Source organism: Rattus norvegicus, chromosome 16, assembly GCF_036323735.1.
Source record: "Rattus norvegicus strain BN/NHsdMcwi chromosome 16, GRCr8, whole genome shotgun sequence".
Classification (NCBI taxonomy): domain Eukaryota; kingdom Metazoa; phylum Chordata; class Mammalia; order Rodentia; family Muridae; genus Rattus; species Rattus norvegicus.
The window spans coordinates 45,146,241-45,166,729 of NC_086034.1; the positions used below are offsets into that span (position 1 = coordinate 45,146,241).

Below are 20,489 nucleotides of genomic sequence, written 5' to 3' on the forward strand. Positions count from 1 at the left end.
AGCCTAGAAGAAATGCTAACATTCCTCCATTTGATTTAATTAAAAAAGGAGAAACTAGAAAGAGGTGATGGTGGGGCAGGAATAGGATCATTGTGATCTTTACCTACTTCCTGCTGACTTTGGGGCAATTGTTTTGTCTTTGGAGAACCTAAAAAAATAAGGATGGAGATGTTGGTTAACTTTTAGGAGAGTTGTCTGTTTCCTTGCTGTCCAGGGTCTGTGAGAGTGAGACCATCTACAAGTAGGAAGGCACAGGCCCAGTAGAAGTGATATATATATATATATATATGTATATATCCTTAACTACAAAAATAAGGGCTCAGGATGAAGCCACCAAAACAATTTTATATGATTTTTAAAATGCCCAGGGCTCCAACTGCATATGTAGCAGAGAATAGCCTTGTTGGGTACCAGTGGAAGGGGAAGTCCTTGATCCTGCCAAGGTTGGACCCCCCCCCCCCAGTGCAGGGGAATGTTGGGGGGTGGTAAAGGGGGGTAGAGGGGGGAACGCACTTATGGGGGAGGGGAAGGGGGGCTTATGGACAGGAAACTGGGAAAGGGAATAATATTTGAAATGTAAATAAAGAAATATATCCAATAAAAAAATTTCTCAGGAAGTAGAAGATTAAGAGTAGGCAGAGTGAGCTAAGTCCGTAAGAAAGTCTGGAGAGTGCTTTTAGAGCTGCAGGAGTGGAGAGAGAGAACCAGTAGTTGGAGGGCCAAATGTTAGCTGGATCAAGGATAAAAACTGAGTTGAGGAACAGGAGGAATAAAGAGAAGGTTTGGAGCAAAAGTAGGAAAAACCTGAACATAGGAAACCTTCCATTTTCTGGATCATTGGCAAGAGTTTCTTAAAATAGTGGGACTAAAAGTACCCTTAAGCAGCCATGTAGTTATTATCTAGTGGGTGTTGGAACCAAGTTTGATTGTTGATAGTGTGTGAATTTGGGAGCCTTTAAGTCCAGGAGGCATCCCAGGTACTGGGAACCAGGAGGTACTGGCAAAGATGGTACTGGTGGGTGAAGACAAAGGTGTTATTTCCTCACACTTGCAATGTCCCAAGGATAGACAAAATAGAATGCATGTGCCACAAGCTGGATTGCCAAGTTGTCACATGGTAACCAGGGGCGAATTGGCTGACACCGGAAAGAGAGAGAGAGACAGAGAGAGGCCAAACAGGAAGGCAGTATCATACCTGGCTGTTGCTAGGTAACTGTTGGATGGAGCCTAGAAGAATTCCTCACAGAGGGTGTGGAAAACAAATGCAAAAATAGTCACAGGTGAAATATTTCGTGAAACTACTGTCTACAGCAATGCTACTAGCCACTCTTACATTACAAATAGCAGATTGCAAAAGTGCGCTTAAGGTCTATAATATTATTTTATTTTTAAAGTAATGTATTTAATCATATCTTTTATAAAGTATAAATCAGTTTTATCAGAAGTGAATGATCATGGCCTCTGAAATTTTCAACCAGATATATAACAAAGCATCATTATTGAAACAAATGTTGCAAAATTTAGTCTCAGAAGCCAGAAGAAAAGGAAAATGTTTCTGACTTTGAGGTATTTATGAAAATTATTATAGTTGTTACTTTTAGAAATTTCCCCCAAATTGAAAAATTGGACTTTTTAATATTAAAAGAATTAAAAAGTAGTGGCATTAAGGAGAGGTTCTGGGCTTGTTTTGTTGATACAATTATTTTGTTTTGGCGCTGGGGATCAAACCTACTTTATATATGCTACAATATGTACAACTGAAGTAAATTCCTATCCCCCTCTTTCATGGCCATGAACACTTATTCTGAACTGGTTGGTCAGTATACATGAATTACTTAAAGCATACAATGTGCAGAAATTAAAAATTATAATGAATCTCCCTTATAGCTTCCCAAAGACAACACTACATACACAGCTCCATGCCAAGATACCCTCCTGGGCTCTGTTCACTGTGGGCAGGGATGCCCTTTGAATCCTCTAGGATGAAACTCGCCTGCTAAGCTCCAGGAGATGCACATTTCTTCTCTTCTGAGCAGCAACCTTTTTCTTATTAGAATGTTACGTGACTAAAATAGTAACTTTGATCAAAGGAAGACATGCAAAATTGTCTTAAAGTTCGAGTAGATGGTCACCAGATGGGCTCAGTCCTTTCAGATGAGAAAATAATTAGAGATGATTGTGACCCAGGTGAGAGTGGGTCCAGGTAGATGTGGCAGTATTTTAGGGGAAATAAAAGGTAGCATGTTTAATATATGGTAAGGGAAGAACAGAATAACCAAATTGAAAGGAAACCCGATATACCACTTACAAATTCCGCTGGTTTTATTCAGACATTTAAAGTCTATGCCTTTGACACATAGTGAGTTCAGGAATCAATTAGAGTTACCTGAGGAGTCAAAACATTAAGAGTATAATAACCAGGTCTCCCTGCACATAGGTAGCAAATGTGCATCTTGGTCTTCATGCAGATCTCACAACTGGAGAGGGCATGCCTGACTCTGTTGCTTGCCTGAGGATCTCATTCTCCTACCTGAGCTGCCTTGTCTGTGGGAGATGATGTGCCCAGTCCTGCAGTGATTTAATGTGCCAGGGTGTGGTGATACTCAAGAGAAGACCTCCCCTTTCTCAGAGAAGAAGCGAAGGAGGCAATGGGAAAGGATCTCTGGGGGATGAGAGGGGGGGGGTCTGCGATCAAGTCAAGTGAATAAATAAAAACAATAAACTGAAAAAAGAAAAAAGACTATATTAACCTAAAACTGCTTTCTTTAGAGGTAATTCTAAGTGAATGGGCAAAGTGGTATGATGACCCTTCTTAGTGCAGCTGTGCCGCCAATATTGTGTCGCCTGTTATTACAGTGAACTCCAAACCAATATAAGAAGTGATCCTTGTTCTCTACATGCCAGCAGGCCTCAGTGCAAGACGCACAGCCGGCCCTGTGTTCTCCGAGTTGTGAGGAAGGATGGAGAAAACAAAGGAAGGCAGTTTTATGCATGTTCTCTGCCCAGAGGAGCACAGTGCGGATTTTTTGAAGTATGTGTAAAAATTTCCATGCTTACTGTAGTTCACAGTGAGAGTTTTGTTTATTGTAATGTGACAGATCTCAGTGTTTGTAGTTTTACTTATTTTATTTATGTATTTGCACATTCATTTATTTACTTACTTATTTATTTATTTGAGGCTAGATCCTCCCAAGTTATGGGATTTCAGTTCCACACCACTGTACCTGGCTTTACCTTTCCATTCTAAACAGCTGTATTAGTCTTCAGTGTAAAGCATGGTTGTTAAATCACTTACGATGTGAAGGGGTGCAGCAAATAATATTAAAATGATAGAATAGCTACTGGATCAGCAAAGAGTTTCAAATTGGTAATCACAAGTATGACAATGCTGCTGTTGGTTCATGATGATAGATAGGTAGTGTTGAGGCCAGATGTGGTGATCTATGTCTGCATTCCAATACTGGGCAAGTTGAAGCAGGAGGTTCTTGAGTTTGAGACTAGACTAATATAATGAATTCCAGAGCAGGCTCCATGATGAGACCTGTAGGAAGGAAGGAATAAAGGAAAGGAGGGAGGGAGGAATGGAGGAGGGAAGGAGAAGGGAAAGAAGAAAAAGGAAGAAAAGAAAGGAAGGGAAAAGAAAGGAATTAAGGGCTAATAAATACTAAGTAAGAGTTCTTTAAGTTTCATGACTTATGCATTGAATACAGGAGAAAAACCAGCACATGGACTGATAACTGCCTTCAATTTACAATGAAATGCCTTCAATTGAACTGCCTTCAACTTACAATGACCTTAGTGAATTTTACTACGAGTGTAACCTGGTGGGGTCAGATAGATGGGAAGGTCAGCCTGTGATTACCCAGCCATGGGGGATCCTTTATATCTGGTGTAGGAGGCAGGAGGATAGGTCCCTTCAGTCAGTCCACCCATCTGTTTTCCTCGAGAGTAACATGCTTACTGTGCTGAGTGTTATTCCAGTGTTTAAGGACACACATTTCCCCACTTAACACTCCTTATGACATCTAATAGAAAAAACAAAATATCGATTCGTTTCAGTGCTGAACCCCCAAATTACTACTTTGTCTTACTGAGAAAGAGAATGTTTCTCTGCTCAGCATACAAACTTTTTTTAAGGACAGTCCCAGGTGAAATTAGACAACTTGAGTTCCTATGCCTGATGTGTATGTATTTCATCAGGTTTTCTTAAGAACCAGCTTAAATATGATAGAAAAATAGTCTTTGTAATTTCGTATTGCTAATAGTGTCTCAGACTTCGTCATTCCTCTCATGACACCAAATTCTAAAAATAGAGCAGCTCTTTCCTAAGTTAGTTTGTGCAAATAAGTCTTGGCTGGGATTGTCCTTTGCCTAGGGAACAAATGGAATTTAGTATTACAGTGACAACAAATATTTGGCAATATTTTAATTAAAACAGACTTATAGGTGAGACCCTAGCTTAATATCAAGATTTGATAGTTTTTAGTTACTCTGGATGAAGGGAGGAAATTTCTATGCCTTTAGATAAAGTAGTTCGAAACTTGGTCAATTTATTGTGTGATTCAAACAATAAATAAATAAATGTAAATAAAATGCTTTTGTACTTTTTTTAATAGTTTCCATCTGTTGAACAATGTCAAATTAATAGAAACAGCAGTGACTATCATATTAACTATACAATACAGTAATACATTGGCTATAATACAATGCTTTATAGCCTCTCTTCTTCCTCTCTTAGTGGGCAGACCTGTCCTTCCCGTTCTGCGGACATGGCAAGCGCTCCATTATGAAAACTGTGTTGAAGATTGGACCTAATAATGGGAAGAATTTTTTTGTATGTCCTTTGGAGAAAGAAAAGCAGTGTAATTTTTTCCAGTGGGCAGAAAGTGGACCAGAAATGGAAATTATTCCAGGATGCTAATATTTTTCTCTTTTTAAAGAATGACTGCCATATAAACTCATCAACCTCACAATGTCAGTCCCCTTTGTTTAATAGAAAGCTCATAGAATACCTGTGGAATATATAGTAGTATTTGAGATGTACTCTTTGTTTAAATATGTGACCTTCACTTTTTTTGTTGTAATAGTGAACACACTATTTCACCAGAGGCACAGTTCCATAAAATGAATATTTAATAATGCATATTTAGTAATGATATCAATAAAGTATTCAATACGATTTTGGTCTTTTGTAAGTTCTTTGGTGAGCAGTAATTTATTTATTTTTTTTTAGGAGATTGTGTTTACATAACATTATAAGCTCCTCATTCTGTTATGAATACTTTTCTCAGGGTACCACCACTGTGTGCAATAGCTCATTAAATCTATTCCTCATTTTCTTAAACTCAATTTAAGATATAAGAGCTCCTTTATAAAAGATAATACAGTCTTCTCTTCAACAACTGTTAAGTTCCTGTTAGATGCTAGAGATACACTGAAACCTTTAATGCCTTTCAGTGTTTTCATAGAAAATTGTGGGGATCCAAACCAACATAATACCTAGGATAGAAGTCACATGCATAAGGAGACATGTTTTGACATTTTCCTGGTCTTGACTCTAATGTCCTTTGCTACCTTATATGAGTCAGTTATTTTCCAAATCTTAATATGTTGCTAATATCTAATGATAAGCTGAAGTGTTATCTGAAAGCCTTAATTGTGTGTGTGTGTGTGTGTGTGTGTGTGATGAAATTGAGATCCTTCCTCATGTGTTCGACTATAGACCCTCATTCCTAGGTTATCATTTCATTTCTAGTTTTGGTTTAGCACTCCCTTTTTTTTTCTTCTCTAAAGTTAGACCAAATAACTGTGTTTCTGGAAGACCAGGTGGGAAACCTATCAATCATAAGGTATTTTTATATGTTTGTACTAAAAATCCTTTCAGGGAAGGGACAATGTATTTTTTTAAATGGACAGCAAGCCCTTTTCTATTCTCCCATTAAATTGTCCATGCAGAACTATAGAAGTTAATAGCACATGAAATGATTGCCGACCACATATCCCATTCATAGTCTTTTATGTGTTAACTCTGTACTGAGAAGGCAGAGTTAGGAACAACCTAAGATCAATGATCATTATGCCAAGAGCTCAATGAGGCAACAAATCTATGTGACAAACCAGGAACTGAACTGGACAACTGATATTCTCAGCTGACTTGACATTAAATAGAGAATATGTGCTGATAATGGAGGGAAGAGCAAACGACGTGCAGCCGAGGATAAAAAAAAGCCACTGCCAAGAAACTTCCATAACATCCCGGTTCTACCATGTGCTGCTGAAAGTGAGGAAGGCCGATGAATATATAACCACAATCGGTTTAGTATAGCAAACATAGATCCACTAGGAAATGTATAGAATGTATATGAAAAGAATGTTACTGAGAAACACCAAAATGGATAGACAAAACCTACTCTATACTATAGCAAGGCTGTTCAAATGGTTCAAAATATACCATTCTTCCTATCTTAATTTTGAACATTAATAAAACTCCATCAGGAAAGATTTTCCATTTTAAAAGTAACTTCTACCTAAATTACCTCCTCATAAATAATGAAATTCCTGAATAAATTCACAATACTCAATGACAATATACAGAAGATGGACTTTTAAGGAATGCTCTGGAGCATGTATCCTTGTTATATGTTGGAGCATCTTTTGGGTGTATGCCCAGGAGTAGTATGGCTGAGTCCTCAGGTAGTACTATGTCCAATTTTCTGAGAACTGCCAGACTGATTTCCAGAGTGGTTGTGTCATCTTACAACCAGACCAACAATGGAGGAGTGTTCCCCTTTCTCCACATTCTTGCCCCATCTGCTGTCACCAGAGTTTTTGATCTTAGCCATTCTGACTGGTGTGAAATGGACTCTCAGGGTTGTTTTGATATGCATTTCCCTGATGACTAAAGATGTTGAAGATTTCTTTAGATGCTTCTAGGCCACTCAATATTCCTCAGTTGAGAATTCTTTGTTTAGCTCTGTACCCCATTTTTACTAGGGTTATTTGATTCTCTGGAGTCTAACTTCTTGAGTTCTTAGTACATATTGGTTATCAACCCTCTATTGGATGTACAATTGGTAAAGATCTTTTCCCAATCTGTTGGTTGCTGCTTTGTCATATTGACAGTATCCTTACAGAAGCTCTGCAGTTTTATGAGATCCCATTTGTCAATTCTTGAGCTTAGAGCATAAGGTATTGGTGTTCTGTTCAGGAAATTTTTCCCATTGCCCATGTGTTCGAGGCTCTTCCCCACTTTCTCTTCTATTAGTTTGAGTATATCTGGTTTGATGTGGAGGTCCTTGAACATCGTGGACTTGAGTTTTGTATAAGGAGCTAAGAATGGGTCGATTTGCATTCTTCTCCATGCTGACCACCAATTGAACTAGCACCATTTGTTGAAAATGCTATCTTTTCCCTACTGGATGGTTTTAGCTTCTTTGTCAAAGATCAAGTGATCATAGGTGTGTGGGTTCATTTCTGGGTCTTCAATTCTATTCCATTGATCTACCTGCCAGTCTTTGTACCAAAAACATGCAGGTTTTTTTTTTATCATTATTGCTCTGTCATACTGCTTGAGGTCTGGGATGGTGATTTCCCCCAGAAGTTCTTTTATTGTTGAGGATAGTTTTCACTATCCTAGGTTTTTTGTTATTCTAAATGAATTTGCAAATTTTTCTAACTATAAAGAATTGAATTGGAATTTTGATGAGGATTGCATTGAATCCGTAGCTTTCAGCAAGATGGTCATTTTTACTATGTTCATAGCAGCCTTATTTATAATAGCCAGAAGCTGGAAAGAACCCAGATGTCCTTCAACAGAGGAATGGATACAGAAAATGTACATTTACACAATGGAGTACTACTCAGCTATTAAAAACAACAACTTCATGAAATTCTTAGGCAAATGGATAGAACAAGAAAATAGCCTGAGTGAGGTAACTCAATCACAATAAAACACACAGGGTATGCACTCACTGAGAAGTGGATATTAGCCAACAGCTGGGATTACCCAAGATAAAATCCAACCACATGAAGCTCAAAAAGAAGGACTACCAAAGTGCAGATGCTTCGGTCCTTCTTAGAAGGGGGAACAAAAATATTCATAGGGGAAGATGTGAAGACAAAGTTTGGAACAGAAACTGAAGGAATGGCCATTAAGAGTCTGCCCCACCTGGTGATCCAGCCCATAAACCCACATCCACCAAACCCAGACAATATTGCTGATGCCAAGTAGTGCATGCTGACAGGAGCCTGATTTAGCTGTCTCCAGAGAGTCTCTGACAGCATGGCAAATACAGAGGTGGATGCTCACAGTCAACGATTGAATTGAGAATGGGGTCGCCATTCAAGGAGTTAGAAAAAGGATTGAAGGAGGTGAAGGGGTTTGCAACCCTTTAAGAACAATACAAGCAACCAGAGCTCCCAGGGACTAAACCACCATCCAAAGAATACACATAGAAAGACCCATGGCTTCAGCCACATATGTAGCACAGGATGGCTTTGTTGGGCATCAATGGGATGATAGACCCTTGGTCCTATGGAGGCTCAATGCCCCAGTGTCTGGGAATGCCAGGGCAGGGAGGCAGGAGTGAGTGAGTGGATGGGTGGGAGAACTCCCTCACAGAAGCAGAGGGAGAGGGCATGGGATGGGGGTTTCTAGAGGGGAAACCAGGAAAGGGGATCACATTTGAAATGTAAATTTAAAAATGTCCAACAAAAGAAAAGGAGGGGAAAAAGGAATGCTCTGGAAGAAGAACCCACTGGGAGATGTCCCATTTCTTTCAGCCATTTTCTGGAGGGTAGAACCAAATCATAGGATGGCTGTGGGAACTCCCATTTCATTCTGTTGCATCTGCCAGAGTAACCAGAGGGCAAGGGAAGTTTCAGGATGGACATATTTAAGTAGGAGGGGTGCACCCCTCCTCAGCTCTGTTTTTAAATTCTATCTAAATCATTGGGTCATCACTGTCCAGTCCTTTTAAGAGCACAAACTGGCTGAGAGTAGTGCTCATTCTCCTAAAAGAGAGTAAACAAAGGCTGATTGGTGTTCAGGGTCAAAGGTTTGTGGGGGTGGAGGAGAGAAAGTGGTTGGATTAACAAAACTAAGGCTGTCTGAAAAGGACCTGTGGCCTAATACTTTGCAAGCTAATTAACATATATATTTAAAATCTATGTAAGAAGCTACTCTTGAGAGACATGGGTTTTTAAATGTAAATTTCAGTACAAGGAGTGGATTGCTTCTTCTTCTTTTGATGTATGGATCAAGGAGGTAACAGGCTCCCAAAACATTACGGGTTATCAGGTTATCGGCACTGCTTGCTCTTGGTTGCCCACTGTAACTAGATAGTGGTTGTGTGACTTTGAGAAATCAACTGGAACTGGTTAGTTTGTACAGTGATGGGAGGGTCTATGCAAGCTTCTGGATTGGGGAAAAAGTGTCTTTGATGGTCTTACCTACTTCTGTGACTGGTCAGATAAGATGTGCCCACATACAATATTGGCAGAAGGGCTATGAGACTAACAACCACTTTCTGGTATGATTTAAGGTATGCTCCTCAGAAGATAATGCATACCTGGTACTATAAATCCAATCAAAAGCTCATGGCTGGAATGGTCAGAATAGCAGGTCAAAATGATGAGAATTCATGAATAATAGGATTTGTGGATCAATTCCCCATGCATTCAAAGCTCAAAGAACACTTGAAATAGAGTGCAGAGAGTGCACCTCTCTTCTGCACAGTCTTGGTATCACAGTAACTGGTTGTCTGTATGAGACCTGCACAAAATCAGCTGAGTGAAAATTCCATCATAAATGAGGAATAGAATCTCATGAGGCCCTACTCCTAAAGAGATATTGGAAATTGATGGCTGCTGGGAACAGTGAGTTTTCTTTGGGTGTTTGACAAGTGACCATGCTCCAGTATTTGGCCCCACATGCATACCCATAAAGTTAGTAATAATTGGGATATTTAAGAAAAAAATGTGAAGTTTAGAAGGTTGAAATATTGAAAGAGTCTGCAGATCATTGGAGATGGAGACTGGGGTAGATATGATCGTATATTGTATACATGTATAAATTCTCAAGGAATAAATTTAAAATAATACACACACACACACACACACACACACACACACACACACACACACACACACACACACACATATATATATATATATATATATATATATATATATATATATATATATATATATATAAAAGCTGAAACCCTAGCTGATAGTTTGTAGTTAACTCACAAAATGAACAACTTTCTGAGATAAAAATGTGCTCACTACTTAGAAAGACATAATTTAGAGTATCCATCACGACTTATTCATAGTGTTCATGGTGTAATGCACAGTTTTTCTGTTAAACAACAAGTCAGGATTAGATAATAATCCGCTTCAAAGAACAATCAATCAGGACCAACTCCAAAATGATCCAAATATCAGATGTTTCTAAGAAGGATGTTAAAACCATTATTGTACATATGATTGTGACTGCTACAGAAGAACTGTATATGATGGACACCCAAATCTTGAAGATAATTAGACAATATGAGTCTTACCAAGCAGACTCAGGGCTGGGCTGCTGTATGTGCTAATCTTTCAGTTTAAGATATGGAAGAAGCCATGTAGTCCACTGTCATATCCCTGTTCAGGTTGGCTCTTGTCTCCTGGAATTCCGAAACTTTGTCATCATAAACATAAGGTATTTCAATGGCAGATGACAAGAAAAGAAAAGCACAAAATATGAAGAACATAGCTGTTCGAGCCATTATTTGTTGAGCATTCCTGCTGAGCACAGTTGCTTTTCTGAGCATCTTCTATGGATTACTTCATCTAATCCTCTTGCCCACCTGTGAAACAGATTTTGCTTTTGTTTCACTGGACACTACCAGTAGTTTTCTAGTCCACAAAACCAGGCCTTGTTTACAAGGTTATTAAGTAAGAAAGGTATTTGTAGTTCTTTAAGTCATGGTTTTAATTAACATTATGAAGTGTTACAGTCTATAATCCCAATAATGTTTTTAAAATGGCAGAACCCAGAAATGCATGTTTTTATGTACTAACAATCATAGATGTCATAAAAACAAAAAGAAAGAAATGATAGGTTTTCTATTATAAACTGTATTGCAACATGCATTACCTTTTCATAATATTTTAAAAATTTGTGTTTCTATTTTCTTCAGAAAAATGCTATTTTCATATATTTTTCTAAAGTTTGTTATTAATTATAACATGAATATTAAAGATATTCAGTAACACTTGCTAAAGCATGCTTGAAGAACATCTTACTCAGGACCTTCAAAATAACAATAGAAGCAGGGTATGGTGGTGTATGCCTTTAACACCAGCAGATGCAGATTGATCTCTACTAGTTTGAGGCCAGCCTTATCTACATACCAAGTATTGTGGTAAGATTAAAAAAGAGAGAGAGAGAGAGACATTTTCTATCAGTTCCCAAGAGCTGGATCCCCTCACTCTGGCTACTACTCTACCACGAAATCTGAAAGCCTCCCTCTCCCGGCTGTCTCCCTTTTAGCCACCATCTCCAAGCAGTCCCGTAGGTAGTACTTACCATGCCTGACACACACACACACACACACACACACACACACACACACACACACACCCCAACACACACACACACCAAACACACACACACCAACACACACACACACAAACACACACAAACACACACACAAACACACACACACACAAACACACACACAAACACACACACACAAACACACACACACACCAACACACACACACCAACACACACACACAAACACACACACAAACCCACAAACACACACACACACACCAACACACACACACCAACACACACACACCAACACACACACACAAACACACACACCAACACACACACACAAACACACACACAAACCCACAAACACACACACACAAACACAAACACACATACAAACACACACTCACACACACACACACACACACACACACATCACTTTCTGCCAGCCCTTGTATGTTCTCACTCCAAGTGGGCAACAGAACCAGATTCTCACTCCCCAACTGCCTCTCAGCCATTTCTTTGACACATTGTCCTCTTTAGCCCAGTAAATCAAAGTTCCAGGAACTTGTAATGTAGCAACTAGATTTACATGTTAAATTCCCAGTCCACAATACATCCACACAACAAATTCATTGCCAATTAATTGCCCACCTAGACAAGACAAAATTGACCCAGTCTACCTGGATCTGGATCATCGTGCTCTGTTGTCTCCATCTTGATTTCCCTCACTCCTCTTCCTCCTCCCTCCTTCCTATCCTTTTCCCTGCCTTCCCTTTCTTTTCATCCAATGTTAGGTCACACCCTTTCCTGCACTCACCTTGCTGCATAATGACATCATCCTACAACCAAGTTTCAGGTCAGTCAAGCTACATGATGAGAGTCTGTCTTGTCTCAACAACGATAGTGACAATGGAGACATTAGGCTCTGAACTCAGTAGCAACTGTGAATTATAGCTTCAGAGACATGTGGGGCCCAATGGATGGAGAATTACTAAGAAGAAATATCTGGGACAAGGAGACTTTCAGGATTCAATCTAATATTCAATTTAATAGGATTCTTCTTTGTCTTCTTCTTTGTCTTCTTTGTCTTCTTATTATTATTACTATTCTTATTCTTATTCTTATTATTATTATTATTATTAATTGATTGATTATTTGGGACTCTGACATGCACCTTATCCTGCTCACCTCCTAGTCTTCACATGTCCACATCTGTGACCTTTAATCCCCACCCCAGCCCCACAAAAGATTAATTAAAAAACGTCTAATTTGTATTGTCCATGTACTCACTGGAGCCTGGTCAAATTCCTTGTGGCCAACCCTACCAAGGGATGGTGAATCTTTCTCTGCCTAAGCTGGACAGAAGCCATCAACTGAGGAGAAAAGCTACCTTCCCAGCCCCACTCACCTCCATTAGGACTTAACAGGAGCGGGGCCAGCTTACCTGTATCTAACAGGATTCTTATTGAAGACCAGCTAGGATGAACAAACAACACAGGGGACTTGTTAAATGACGGAAAATTTATTTAAATATTTAGCACGATAAAGTTTTGGCTAATCTGGCAGAATTCTGCTAAAACAGAATTTTACAAGGAAAAGCATAGATGGGCACATAAAATCTTACCAATTAGGTAAATTGGTATGGAAATTCAAAAAGCAAGAGTTCTAATACATTTTACAAAACATAAAAAATTTTTATATCTATCTTTACAGCACTGCCTATTTGGGGGGGTTAATAACAAAGCTGACTTTTCTTTTTCTATCTATAATGTTATACAACTATAGTGAGAGCTAAAGAATTCACATTTCATTTTATTAACTAATAAGTAATTTTATACATTCGGACCACGATTTCCCTCCTCTCCTCCCAATACCTCTTCTTTATTTTTCCACCTTTATTAAACTGGGTATTTCTTATGTACACTTCAAATGTTATTCCCTTTCCTAGTTTCCAAGCCAACATCCCCCAAACTCCTCCCCCGCCCCTTCTATATGGTTGTTCTCCTCCCCATCCTCCACCAATTACCGCCATCCCCACAATAATCCTATTCACTGGGGGTTCAGTCTTGGCAGAACCAAGGGCTTCCCCTTCCACTGGTGCCCTTCCCAGGCTATTCATTGCTACCTATACAGTCGGAGCCCAAGGTCATTCCATGTATATAGTCTTTGGGTAGTGGCTTAGTCCCTGGAAGCTCTGGTTGGTTGGCATTGTTGTTCATATGGGGTCTCAAGCCACTTCAAGCTCTTGCAGTCCTTTCTCTGATTCCTTCAACGGGGGTCCCGTTCTCAGTTCAGTAGTTTATTGCTGGCATTCGCCTATGTATTTCGCATATTCTGTCTGTGTCTCTCAGGAGAGATCTACATCCAGTTCCTGTCAGCCTGCACTTCTTCACTTCATCTATCTTACCTTGTTTGGTGGTTGTATATTTATGGGCCACATGTGGGGCAGGCTATGAATGGGCATTCCTTCAGCCTCTGTTCTAAACTTTGCCTCCCTATTCGCTCCCAAGAGTATTCTTGTTCCCCTTTTAAAGAAGGAGTGAAGCATTCACATTTTGATCGTCCGTCTTGAGTTTCATTTGTTCTAGGCATCTAGGGTAATTCAAGCATTTGGGCTAATATCCAGTTATCAGTGAGTGCATACCATGTGTGTTTTTCTGAGATTGGGTTACATCACTCAGGATGATATTTTCCAGTTCCATCCATTTGCCTAAGAATTGCATAAAGTCGTTGTTTTTGATAGCTTCCATTATGTAGATGTACCATATTTTCTGTATCCATGCCTCCGTTGAAGGGCATCTGTGTTATTTCCAGTTTCTGGCTAATATAAATAAGACTGCTTGGGCTGGAGAGATGGCTCAGGCTCACAACCAAATATATAAGTAAGGCTGCTAAGAACATAGTGGAGCATGTATCTTTGCTATATGTTGGGGCACCTTTTGGGTATATGCCCAAGAGAGGTATAGCTGGGTCCTCAGATAGTGCAATGTCCAATTTTCTGAGGAACCTCCAGATTGATTTGCAGAATGGTTGTACTAGTCTGCAATCCCACCAACAATGGAGGAGTGTTCCTCTTTCTCCACATCCTTGCCAGCATCTACTGTCACCTGAGTTTTTGATCTTAGCCATTCTCACTGGTGTGAGGTAGAATCACAGGATTGTTTTGATTTCTATTTCCCTTATGACTAAAGACGATGAACATTTCTTTACTTGCTTCTCAGCCATTCGGCATTCCTCAGCTGTGAATTTTTTGTTTAGCTCTGAACCCCATCTTTAACAGGGTTATTTGTCTCCCTGCAGTCTAACTTCGTGAGTGCTTTGTATATTTTGGATATAAGCCCTCTATCCAAATAGGATTGGTAAAGATCTTTTCCCAATTTGTTGGTTGCCGTTTTGTCCTAACAACAGTGTTCTTTGCCTTACAAAAGCTTTGTAGTTTTATGAGATCCCGTTTTTTAATTCTTGATCTTAGAGCATAAGCCATTGGTGTTTTGTTCAGGAAATTTTCTCCAATGCCCATGTGTTCGAGATGCTTCCCCACCTTTTCTTCTATTAGTTTGAGTGTATCTGGTTTGATGTGGAGGTCCTTGATCCACTTGTACTGAAGCTTTGTACCAGGTGATAAGAATGGATCAATTTGCATTTTTCAACATGCTGACCTCCAGTTGAACCAGCACCATTTACTGAAAGTGCTATCTTTTCCCCATTGAATGGTTTTGGCTCCTTTGTCAAAAATCAAGTGGACCATAGGTGTGTGGGTTCATTTCTGGGTCTTCTATTCCACTGAGATCTCTGCCTGTCTCTGTACCAATACCATACAGTTTTTAATCACTATTGTTCTGTAATACTGTTTGAGTTCAGGGATAGTGATTCCCCCAGAAGTCCTTTTATTGTTGAGGATAGTTTTAGCTATCCTGGGTTTTTTGTTATTCCAGATGAATTTGCAAATTGTTCTGTCTAACTCTACTAAGAATTGGTTTGGAATTTTGATGGGGATTGCATTGAATCTGTAGACAGCTTTTGGTAAAATGGCCATTTTTATTCTATTAATCCTGCCAATCCATGAGCATGGAAGATCTTTCCATCTTCTGAGATCTTCAATTTCTTTCTTCAGAGGCTTGAAGTTTTTATCATACAGGTCTTTCACTTTCTTGGCTACAATCACACCAAGATATTTTATATGATTTGGGACTATTATGAAGGGTGTCTTTTCCCTAATTTCTTTCTCGGCTTCTCTTTTGTGGAGAGGAAGACTACTGATTTATTTGAGTTAATGTTATACCTAGCCACTTTGCTGAAGGTGTTTATCAGGATTAGAAGTTCTCTAGTGGATCCTTTAGTATCACTTAAATATACTATCATATCATATGCAAATCGTGACATTTAGACTTCTTCCTTTCCAATCTGTATCCCTTTGATCTCCTTTTGTTGTCTGATTGCTCTGGCTAGGACTTCAAGAACTATATTGAATAAGTAGGCAGAGTGTAGGCAGGCTTGTCTAGTCCCTGATTTTAGTGGGATTGCTTCAAGTTTCTCTCCATTTAATTTAATGTTAGCTACTGGTATGCTGTATATGGCTTTTACTATGTTTAGGTATGGGCCTTGAATTCCTATTCTTTCCAGGACTTTTATCTTGAAGGGGTGTTGAATTTTGTCAAATGCTTCCTCAACATCTAATGACATGATCATGTGGTTTTTATCTTTCAGTTTGTTTACATAGTGGATTACGTTGATGGTTTTCCATATATTAAACCATTCCTGCATCCCTGGGATGAAGCCTACTTTATCATGATGGATGGTTGTTTTGATGTGCTCTTGGATTCAGTTTATTGAGTATTTTTGCATCAATATTCTTAAGGGAAATTGGTCTGAAGTTCTCTGTCTTTTTTGGGTTTTTGTGTGGTTTAGGTATAAGAGTAATTGTGGCTTCATAGAAGGAATTCAGTAGCGTTCTATCTCTTTCAATTGTGTGTAATAGTTTGGATAGTACTGGTATGAGGTCTTCTATGAAAGTCTGATAGAATTCTGCACTGAACCCATCTGGACCTGGGCTCTTTTTGGTTGGGAGATTTTAATGACTGCTTCTATTTTTTTAGGAGTTATGGTGTTGTTTAAATCATTTATCTGTTCCTGATTTAACTTTGGTACCTTGTATTTATCTAGGAAATTGTCCATGTCCTGCAGATTTTCAAGTTTTGCTGAATACAGGCTTTTGTAGGAGGGTCTGATGATTTTTTGAATTTCCTCTGATTCTGTTGTTATGTCTCCCTTTTCCTTTCTGATTTTCTTAATTTGGACACACTCTCTGTGTCCTCCATGTAGTCTGGCTAAGCGTTTATCTATCTTGTTGATTTTCTCAAAGAACCAGCTTTTGTTTCTGTTGATTCTTTGTATAGTCCTTTTGTTTCTACTTGGTTGATGTCAGCTCTGAGTTTGACTATTTCCTGCCTTTTACTCCTCCTGTGTATATTTGCTTCTTTTTTTTCTAGAGTTTTAGCTGTGCTGTGAAGCTGCTGATATATGCTCTCTCCTGTTTCTTTCTGCAGGCACTCAGAGTTATGAATTACCCTCTTAGCACAGCTTTCATTGTGTCCCATAAGTTTGGGTATGTTGTACCTTCATTTTCATTAAATTATAAGAAGTCTTTAATTTCTTTCTTTTTTTCTTCCTTGACCAGGTTATCATTGAGTAGAGCATTGTTCAACTTCCACGTATATGAGGGCGTTCTTCCCTTATTTTAATTGAAGACCAGCTTTAGTCTGTGGTGGTCTGATAGGTCGTATGGGACTATTTCTATCTTTCTGCATCTGTTGAGGACTGTTTTATGACCAATTATATGGTCAGTTTTGGAGAAAGTACCATGAGGTGATGAGAAGAAGGTATATTCTTTTGTTTTAGGATAGAATATTCTATAAATATCTGTTAAGTCCATTTGGATCATGACTTTTCTTAGTTTGTCTATGTCTCTGTTTAATTTCTGTTTCCATGATCTGTCCATTGATAAGAGTGGTATGTTGAAATCTCCTACTATTATTGCGTGAGGTTTGATGTGTGCTTTGAGCTTCAATAAGGTTTCCTTTACATATGTAGGTGCCCTGGTATTTGGAGCATAGATGTTTAAGATTGAGATTTCATCTTGGTGGATTTTTGATGTATATAAAGTGTCCTTCCTTATCTTTTTTGATGACTTTTGGTTGAAAATCGATTTTATTCGATATTAGAATGTCTACTCCAGCTTGCTTCTTCAGACCATTTGTTTGGAAAGTTGTTTTCCAGCCTTTTACTCTGTGGTAGTGTCTGTCTGTCTTTGAGGTGTGTTTACTGTAGGCAGCAAAATGCTGTGTCCTCATTGCGTCTCCAGTTTGTTAATCTGTGTCTTTTTATGGGGGAATTGAGTCCACTGATGTTGAGAGATATTAATGAATAGTGATTGTTGCTTCCAGTTATCCTCATATTTGGAGGTGAGATTATGTTTTTGTGCTTTTCTTCTCTTTGTTTTGTTGCAAAACGATTAGTTTCTTGGTTTTTCTAGGGTGTAGTTTGCCTCCTTGGTTGGCCTTTATAATTTACTATTCTTTGTAGCACTGGATTTGTAGAAAGATATTGTGTAAATTTGGTTTTGTCATGGAATGTTTTGGTTTCTCCATCTATGTTAATTGAGAGTTTTGCTGGATATAGTAACCTGGGCTGGCATTTGTGTTCTCTTATGGTCCATATGACATCTGTCTCAGATCTTCTGGCTTTCATAGTTTCTGGTGAGAAGTCTGGTGTAATTCTGATATGTCTGCCTTTATATGTTATTTGACCTTTTTCCCTTACTGCTTTTAATACTCTTTCTTTGTTTTGTGCATTTGGTGTTTATGGGCATCTCTTTCTTTAGGTTAGGGAAGTTTTCTTCTATGATTTTGTTGAGGTTATTTACTGGTCCTTTGAGCTGGGAGTCTTTACTCTCTTCAATTCCTATTATCCTTAGGTTTGATCTTCTCATTGAGTCCTGGATTTCCTGTATGTTTTGGGTCAGTAGATTTTTCCGTTTTACATTATCTTTGACAGTTGTACTAATGATTTCTATGGAATCTTCTGCTCCTGAAATTCTCTATTCTCTCTCTTGTATTCTGTTGGTGATGCTTGTATCTACAGCTCCTTGTCTCTTCCATTGGTTTTCTATATCCAGGGTTGTCTCCCTTTGTACTTTCTTTATTGCTTCCATTTCCATTTTTAATTCTTTCACCTGTTTGATTGTGTTTTCTTGGAAACCTTTCTGGGATTTTTGTGATTCCTCTCTATAGGCTTCTACTTGGTTATTTATGTTTTCCTGCGTTTCTCTAAGGGAGTTCTTTATGTCTTTCTCAAAGTCCTCCATCATCATGATCAAATGTGATTTTAAATCTATATCTTGCTTTTCTGGTGTCTTTGGATATTCAGTGTTTGCTTTGGTGGTAGAATTGGGCTCTGATGATGCCATATAGTCTTGGTTTCTGTTGCTTTGGTTCCTGCCCTTGCCTCTTGCCATCAGGTTGTCTCTGGTGTCACCTTGTTCTGCTATTTCTGACAGTGGCTAGACCGTCCTATAGGCCTGTGTGTCAGGAGTGCTGTAGACCTGTTTTCCTGTTTTCTTTCAGCCAGTTAAGGTAGCAGAGTGTTCTGCTTTCAGGTATGTAGTCTTTCCTGTCTACTGGTTTTCAGCTGTTCCTGTGGGCGTGTGTCCTGAGTCCATGGGGCAGGTCACTGGGAGCAGAAAAGTTGGTCTTACCTGTAGTCCCCCAGCTCAAGTTGCTCGTGGGGGGGATGCTTTTGAGCTCTCCGTGAGGGCAGTAACCAGGAGGGCCTGCGCTGCCTTCTCAGGGTTGCCTGTGCACAGGGGACCCAGATGGCACTTGGCGTTTTCTTCTAGAGTCAGAAATGTGGACAGAGAGTAATCTCCTCTGGTTTCCAAGGCATTTCTGCCCCTCTGAAGGTCTAGCTCTCCGTCCCATGGGATTTGGGTGAAGCGAGCTGTTTGACTGGGTCTCTTCAGATCTGGGCACAGTCTAGACTGCAGGACTCCTGCAACTTGACTGCCCCTATCTTCCTGTTCCCAGAGGCAGTATACAGTTTCCTCTTCGGCCAGGGATGTGGGCAAAGGTGGGCAGTACTGGCGATCTCTCCTGCCCTACAGTCTCAGGAGTGCCCACATGTCTGGACAATGAGCTCTCTCTCCCATGGGGTTTGGGAGCAGGAAGCTGTAGGCTGGGATCAGTGAGGTTCTGGCCTCAGCTAGAAACTGGAAGTGTCCAGTTCCAGAGGAATTTTGCCTCTGCGTGTCCTGAGTCCACCATGCAGGTCACTTGGAGCAAAAAAGTTGGTCTTACCTATGGTCTCTGGCCTGAAATCGCTCCTCAGGGCTCGGTTTCAGCTTTCCATGAGAGCAGCAACCAGAAGGCCCTGCTCCACCTTTTACCTGGTCCTGTGCACAAGATGGCGCTAGGCATTTTCCTCTAGAGTAAAAAATGTGGGCAGAAATGGCTTATGCTCTAACATCAAGAATCGACAAATGGGATCTCATAAAACTGCAAAGCTTCTGTAAGGCAAAGGACATGGTGGTTAGGACAAAACGGCAACCAACAGATTGGGAAAAGATCTTTACCAATCCTACAACAGGTAGAGATCTTATATCCAAAATATACAAAGAACTCAAGAAGTTAGATCGCAGGGAGACAATTAACCCTATTAAAAAATGGGGTTCAGAGCTAAACAAAGAATTCACAGCTGAGGAATGCCGAATGGCTGAGAAACACCTAAAGAAATGTTCAACATCTTTAGTCATAAGGGAAATGCAAATCAAAACAACCCTGAGATTTCACCTCACACCAGTGAGAATGGCTAAGATCAAAAACTCAGGTGACAGCAAATGCTGGCAAGGATGCGGAGAAAGAGGAACACTCCTCCATTGTTGGTG

General features: G+C 39.5%; 1 protein-coding gene across 5 annotated transcripts in view; it reads left to right on the forward strand.

The window, feature by feature from the left end:
* The window catches only part of Neil3 (nei-like DNA glycosylase 3), a 60,019-nt gene extending 54,840 nt beyond the window's left edge, over nt 1-5,179 (forward strand). For 2 of the 5 annotated variants that reach the window (XR_010058285.1, XR_005494579.2), the window contains 2 exons: nt 2,905-3,031; nt 4,739-5,179. Coding sequence is in view for 1 of the 5 variants with exons in the window: in NM_001170346.1 (NP_001163817.1) it covers nt 2,857-3,031; nt 4,739-4,921 (358 nt within the window). In the remaining 4 variants the exon portion in view is untranslated. Of the gene's footprint in view, nt 1-2,856; nt 3,032-4,738 lie in introns of all 5 variants that reach the window. The other 3 variants (XR_005494578.2, XR_005494580.2, NM_001170346.1) reach the window with 3 other exon arrangements.
* Nucleotides 5,180-20,489: the final 15,310 nt, after the last annotated feature.